The sequence below is a fragment of the Pygocentrus nattereri genome, chromosome 23 (assembly GCF_015220715.1).
Source record: "Pygocentrus nattereri isolate fPygNat1 chromosome 23, fPygNat1.pri, whole genome shotgun sequence".
Taxonomy (NCBI): Eukaryota; Metazoa; Chordata; class Actinopteri; order Characiformes; family Serrasalmidae; genus Pygocentrus; species Pygocentrus nattereri.
This window is the reverse complement of record NC_051233.1, coordinates 34,234,203-34,241,419: the sequence shown is the minus strand read 5'-3', so window position 1 is coordinate 34,241,419 and position 7,217 is coordinate 34,234,203. Positions and strand designations below refer to the sequence as shown.

Sequence of the window (7,217 nt, the reverse complement as noted above, 5' to 3'; positions counted from 1 at the left end):
GACCTCTCCCACTCTCGATCGCTCTCTCTCCCTCGCTCTCCCACTCTCGCTCGCTCTCTCTCTCACCCTCCCACTCTCGCTCGCTCTCTCTCTCTCACCCTCCCACTCTCGCTCGCTCGCTCTCTCTCACCCTCCCACTCTCGCTCGCTCGCTCTCTCTCACCCTCCCACTCTCGCTCGCTCGCTCTCTCTCACCCTCCCACTCTCGCTCGCTCGCTCTCTCTCACCCTCCCACTCTCGCTCGCTCGCTCGCTCTCTCACCCTCCCACTCTCGCTCGCTCGCTCGCTCTCTCACCCTCCCACTGTCGCTCGGTCTCTCTCACCCTCCCACTGTCGCTCGCTCTCTCTATCGCTCTCCCTCTCTCGATCGCTCTCTCTCACCCTCCCACTGTCGCTCGCTCTCTCTCTCTCACCCTCCCACTGTCGCTCGCTCTCTCTCTCACCCTCCCACTGTCGCTCGCTCTCTCTCACCCTCCCACTGTCGCTCGCTCTCTCTCACCCTCCCACTGTCGCTCGCTCTCTCTCACCCTCCCACTGTCGCTCGCTCTCTCTCACCCTCCCACTGTCGCTCGCTCTCTCTCTCTCACCCTCCCACTGTCGCTCGCTCTCTCTCTCACCCTCCCACTGTCGCTCGCTCTCTCTCTCACCCTCCCACTGTCGCTCGCTCTCTCTCACCCTCCCACTGTCGCTCGCTCTCTCTCACCCTCCCACTGTCGCTCGCTCTCTCTCTCTCACCCTCCCACTGTCGCTCGCTCTCTCTCTCTCACCCTCCCACTGTCGCTCGCTCTCTCTCTCTCACCCTCTCCACTGTCGCTCGCTCTCTCTCTCTCACCCTCCCACTGTCGCTCGCTCTCTCTCTCTCACCCTCCCACTGTCGCTCGCTCTCTCTCTCTCACCCTCCCACTGTCGCTCGCTCTCTCTCTCTCACCCTCCCACTGTCGCTCGCTCTCTCTCTCTCACCCTCCCACTGTCGCTCGCTCTCTCTCTCTCACCCTCCCACTGTCGCTCGCTCTCTCTCTCACCCTCCCACTGTCGCTCGCTCTCTCTCTCTCACCCTCCCACTGTCGCTCGCTCTCTCACCCTCCCACTGTCGCTCGCTCTCTCACCCTCCCACTGTCGCTCGCTCTCTCACCCTCCCACTGTCGCTCGCTCTCTCACCCTCCCACTGTCGCTCGCTCTCTCTCACCCTCCCACTGTCGCTCGCTCTCTCTCACCCTCCCACTGTCGCTCGCTCTCTCTCACCCTCCCACTGTCGCTCGCTCTCTCTCTCTCACCCTCCCACTGTCGCTCGCTCTCTCTCTCTCACCCTCCCACTGTCGCTCGCTCTCTCTCTCTCACCCTCCCACTGTCGCTCGCTCTCTCTCACCCTCCCACTGTCGCTCGCTCTCTCTCTCTCACCCTCCCACTGTCGCTCGCTCTCTCTCTCTCACCCTCCCACTGTCGCTCGCTCTCTCTCTCTCACCCTCCCACTGTCGCTCGCTCTCTCTCTCTCACCCTCCCACTGTCGCTCGCTCTCTCTCTCTCACCCTCCCACTGTCGCTCGCTCTCTCTCACCCTCCCACTGTCGCTCGCTCTCTCTCACCCTCCCACTGTCGCTCGCTCTCTCTCTCTCACCCTCCCACTGTCGCTCGCTCTCTCTCACCCTCCCACTGTCGCTCGCTCTCTCTCTCTCACCCTCCCACTGTCGCTCGCTCTCTCTCACCCTCCCACTGTCGCTCGCTCTCTCTCACCCTCCCACTGTCGCTCGCTCTCTCTCACCCTCCCACTGTCGCTCGCTCTCTCTCACCCTCCCACTGTCGCTCGCTCTCTCTCACCCTCCCACTGTCGCTCGCTCTCTCTCTCTCACCCTCCCACTGTCGCTCGCTCTCTCTCTCTCACCCTCCCACTGTCGCTCGCTCTCTCTCTCTCACCCTCCCACTGTCGCTCGCTCTCTCTCACCCTCCCACTGTCGCTCGCTCTCTCTCTCTCACCCTCCCACTGTCGCTCTCTCTCACCCTCCCACTGTCGCTCGCTCTCTCTCACCCTCCCACTGTCGCTCGCTCTCTCTCACCCTCCCACTGTCGCTCGCTCTCTCTCACCCTCCCACTGTCGCTCGCTCTCTCTCACCCTCCCACTGTCGCTCGCTCTCTCTCACCCTCCCACTGTCGCTCGCTCTCTCACCCTCCCACTGTCGCGCGCGCTCGCTCACCCTCTCGCGCTCGCTCACCCTCTCGCGCTCGCTCACCCTCTCGCTCCCCCTCTCCAGCTCGCGCTCCCTCTCCCGCTGTGTCTCTCTCCCGCTGTCTCTGAACATATTTATCAGAGAGGGGGTATATGCGCACACCCACCCACAGAACGTACATCAGTTAGGGGGTCGTCTGCATCCAGGTTAGCCGCAGGAATCTGATCCAGCCGCGGCCGCTTGGAGGACGAAGATGAGGAGGAAGAGGAGGAGGTGGTGTGTTCTACAGAGGAGAACAAAGAAACACACGCGCATTACAACACACACGCTAACACACATACACTATAACATACACACAGCACACTAGAGCACACATACATTATAACACACACACACTATAGCACATATACACACACATGTATAACAAACACTGTTGTCTCGCGTCTTTCCAGGAGAAGGATGCAGGTGAACGTAAATTGATTTTATTTTCTCTCTGCTCGTCGATTCTAATCAGTTCTAACCCACTGAAGTGGAGGCAGCGGCAGCGCCACCTTCAGGTCAGTGTGTTACAGACTCACCTCTGGCTCCTCTCTCTCTGCTCTTCACCGCCACTCTCTCTCTCTCCTCCAGCTCACGCCTGAAATCACGGTTACGGACCTCCTCGGGGGCGTCCTGGGTGGGCTGCCTAAACACACACACACACACACGCACACACACTCTGCTGAGCAGTGTTCAATAATGACCTCCTACTCAAGCGTCCGCAGGGTGAGGTTGGGTTCGAGCTCTTACTCACCGGTACTTGATCTTGGTGTGTCCAGGCAGGTCTCTGCTGGAGTACTGCTTGGAGAGCGCGCTCAGATCGCCCTCCCCTTTGCCCCGACCCCCCCTGGCAGGCTCAAACGTGGGCCGAGCTGCTGTGGTCATCCTGGATCACCTGCAGGACATGAACACACCTGTCAGAAGATCCACGGCACAGAGACGGGCAGCGTGGTACGGCTCATACGGTCAGACTAAACATCACCGCATCTGATCCAGCCTAGAGCTTCTCATCCAACTAACAAACAGGATGGAGGAGAAATGCGGACTATCTGGGAGAAGATCTTCAGATCTGGACCTTCAGTCCAGTGTCTGGTGCAGGAGCCGTATAACAGAAACATATAAACTCTGAAGTCTGATCTGTTTGGTGTCCATGACTGACTGAATTCTGGACAGCAGCTACTCCAGAATTCCCTCCTGAAGGCCGTGGAGACTTCAGGATGAAGGCCAGCAGCTCAGGAGGCAGGAGGTTCGGGAGGCTCAGGAGACGCAGGAGGTTCGGGAGGCTCGGATCTCCATCACTGACCTACCGCAGCTATAACTCACAGCATTCATGCTAGCACAGCGCGAACTCTCCGCTCCATCTTAAAACGCGGCCGAATCCGCGACGGGGGCTGCTCGGGGTCTCTAACAGACTCACTGATCTCGTGGTCTCGGATTCGTGATTTCCTGAGATCTGTAAGCACGGACTGAAGCGACGTTAGCGTACCTTAGCTTAGCGTACCTTAGCTTAGCCGCGTTAGCCACACAGCGGCCCCGCGTTACTCCGAGGTTCTGGCGCTTCTGGCGGTGCGGCGGGTTAAACCCAGTCCAGCGGCCCGGCGGCAGTGAACCGCCGGCAGCGAACCGCCCCGCCAGAAAAGCCTTAAAGCCGCTGTGTCTGTTTATAAACGCGCATAAAGCCTCAACTCACCTTCCTCCGCTCGCACACACGGACAGATCCCGGATGGAACGGAAGCCCGCTGAGAACAGCGGAAAACGCGTTGTGGAAAAACACAGCTAACATGCTAGTTAACATTTAAAGACCCCGCGTTCGCTTTAGCGCGAAAAAATGATCAAATGTTTCAGATATTTTCGGCTTTATTTCAGTCTGAGACGGTTTATTTCACTCAGAGACGGTTTATTTCAGTCTGAGACGGTTTATTTCACTCAGAGACGGTTTATTTCAGTCAGAGACGGCTTATTTCAGTCTGAGACGGGTTATTTCAGTCTGAGACAGTTTATTTCAGTCTGAGACGGGTTATTTCAGTCTGAGACGGTTTATTTCAGTCTGAGACGCGTTATTTCAGTCTGAGACGGTTTATTTCAGTCAGAGACGGGTTATTTCAGTCAGAGACGGGTTATGTCAGTCTGAGACGGTTTATTTCACTCAGAGACGGGTTATTTCACTCAGACGGTTTATTTCAGTCTGAGACGGTTTATTTCACTCAGAGACGGTTTATTTCAGTCTGAGACGGGTTATTTCAGTCTGAGACGGTTTATTTCACTCAGAGACGGGTTATTTCAGTCTGAGACGGGTTATTTCACTCAGACGGTTTATTTCAGTCTGAGACGGTTTATTTCAGTCAGAGACGGTTTATTTCAGTCAGAGACGGTTTATTTCACTCAGAGATGGTTTATTTCAGTCAGAGATGGGTTTATTTCAGTCAGAAACGGTTTATTTCACTCAGAGATGGTTTATTTCACTCAGAGACGGTCTATTTCAGTCTGAGACGGTTTATTTCAGTCTGAGACGGTTTATTTCACTCAGAGACGGGTTTATTTCAGTCAGAGACGGTTTATTTCAGTCAGAGACGGTTTATTTCACTCAGAGACGGGTTTATTTCAGTCAGAGACGGTTTATTTCACTCAGACGGTTTATTTCAGTCTGAGACGGTTTATTTCACTCAGACAGTTTATTTCACTCAGAGACGGTTTATTTCAGTCTGAGACGGTTTATTTCACTCAGAGGCGGTTTATTTCACTCTGAGATGGGTTATTTCACTCAGAGACGATTTATTTCAGTCTGAGACGGGTTATTTCAGTCTGAGACGGTTTATTTCAGTCTGAGACGGGTTATTTCAGTCAGAGACGGGTTATTTCAGTCTGAGACGGTTTATTTCACTCAGAGACGGTTTATTTCAGTCTGAGACGGGTTATTTCAGTCAGAGACGGTTTATTTCACTCAGAGACGGGTTTATTTCAGTCAGAGACGGTTTATTTCACTCAGACGGTTTATTTCAGTCTGAGACGGTTTATTTCACTCAGACAGTTTATTTCACTCAGAGACGGTTTATTTCAGTCAGAGGCAGTTTATTTCACTCTGAGACGGTTTATTTTACTCAGAGATGGTTTATTTCACTCAGAGACGGTTTATTTCAGTCTGAGACGGGTTATTTCAGTCTGAGACGGGTTATTTCAGTCTGAGACGGTTTATTTCACTCAGAGACGGTTTATTTTACTCAGAGATGGTTTATTTCACTCAGAGACGGTTTATTTCAGTCTGAGACGGGTTATTTCAGTCTGAGACGGTTTATTTCAGTCAGAGACGGGTTATTTCAGTCATAGACGGTTTATTTCAGTCTGAGACGTTTTATTTCACTCTGAGACGGTTTATTTCACTCAGAGACGGTTTATTTCAGTCTGAGACGGGTTATTTCAGTCTGAGACGGTTTATTTCAGTCTGAGACGGGTTATTTCAGTCAGAGACGGGTTATTTCAGTCTGAGACGCGTTATTTCAGTCAGAGACGGTTTTTCACTCAGAGACGGTTTATTTCAGTCAGAGACGGGTTATTTCAGTCTGAGACGGGTTATTTCAGTCAGAGACGGGTTATTTCAGTCTGAGAAGGGTTATTTCACTCAGAGACGGTTTATTTCAGTCTGACACGGGTTATTTCAGTCTGAGACGGTTTATTTCACTCAGAGACGGTTTATTTCAGTCTGAGACGGGTTATTTCAGTCTGAGACGGTTTATTTCACTCAGAGACGGTTTATTTCAGTCTGAGACGGGTTATTTCAGTCAGAGACGGGTTATTTCAGTCAGAGACGGGTTATTTAACTCAGAGACGGTTTATTTCAGTCTGACACGGGTTATTTCAGTCTGAGACGGTTTATTTCACTCAGAGACGGTTTATTTCAGTCTGAGACGGGCTATTTCAGTCTGAGACGGTTTATTTCACTCAGAGACGGTTTATTTCAGTCTGAGACGGGCTATTTCAGTCAGAGACGGTTTATTTCAGTATGAGATGGGTTATTTCTGTCAGAGACGGGTTATTTCAGTCTGAGACGGGTTATTTAACTCAGACGGTTTATTTCACTCAGAGACGGTTTATTTCAGTCTGAGACGGGTTATTTCAGTCTGAGACGGTTTATTTCACTCAGAGACGGTTTATTTCAGTCAGAGACGGGTTATTTCAGTCAGAGACGGGTTATTTCAGTCAGAGACGGTTTATTTCAGTCTGAGACGGTTTATTTCAGTCAGAGATGGTTTATTTCAGTCTGAGACGGTTTATTTCACTCAGAGACGGTTTATTTCACTCAGAGACGGTTTATTTTAGTCTGAGGCGGGTTATTTCAGTCTGAGACGGTTTATTTCACTCAGAGACGGGTTTATTTCAGAGACGGTTTATTTCACTCAGAGACGGGTTTATTTCAGAGACGGTTTATTTCAGTCAGAGACGGTTTATTTCACTCAGACGGTTTATTTCACTCAGAGACGGGTTTATTTCAGTCAGAGACGGTTTATTTCACTCAGACGGTTTATTTCAGTCTGAGACGGTTTATTTCACTCAGAGACGGGTTTATTTCATTCTGAGATGGTTTACTTCACTCAGAGACGGGTTATTTGAGTCTGAGTTCTAAAGGCAGGGCGGGATCCCGTCCTTCACTAGCGCGTGTAAAGGCAGGGCGGGATCCCGTCCTTCACTAGCGCGTGTAAAGGCAGGGCGGGATCCCGTCCTTCACTAGCGCGTGTAAAGGCAGGGCGGCAGGGCTGGATTTACACACCTGTGACACTGAGACTGAATCAAACATCTGAATTTCGTGATTAACCTGTTTTTGTCCAGGGGATGTTTTGCTTTGTCCATCTGAATTTTTTGACCAAATCATGAGGCAAATTATTCACTGCATGAAATGTCCATTTTTATTTCATCCTCATCATCATAGAAAGGCAGGCAGAGAGACAGACAGACAGCCACATAGACAGACAGGTAGACAGATGGATAGATAAACAGAGAGAAAGACAGACAGGCTGAGAAACAGA

At 51.8% G+C, this 7,217-nt stretch overlaps 1 protein-coding gene across 1 annotated transcript in view; it reads right to left on the bottom strand.

Annotated features, from left to right (window-relative positions):
• The window catches only part of cwc15 (CWC15 spliceosome associated protein homolog), an 8,642-nt gene extending 4,658 nt beyond the window's left edge, over positions 1-3,984 (bottom strand). The window contains exons 1-4 of the mRNA XM_037533416.1: positions 3,890-3,984; positions 2,954-3,094; positions 2,739-2,845; positions 2,340-2,443 (exon numbers count right to left, since the gene is read on the bottom strand). Coding sequence (XP_037389313.1) covers positions 2,340-2,443; positions 2,739-2,845; positions 2,954-3,084 — 342 coding nt within the window. The 5' untranslated portion in view covers positions 3,085-3,094; positions 3,890-3,984. The remainder of the gene's footprint in view (positions 1-2,339; positions 2,444-2,738; positions 2,846-2,953; positions 3,095-3,889) is intronic.
• Positions 3,985-7,217: the final 3,233 nt, after the last annotated feature.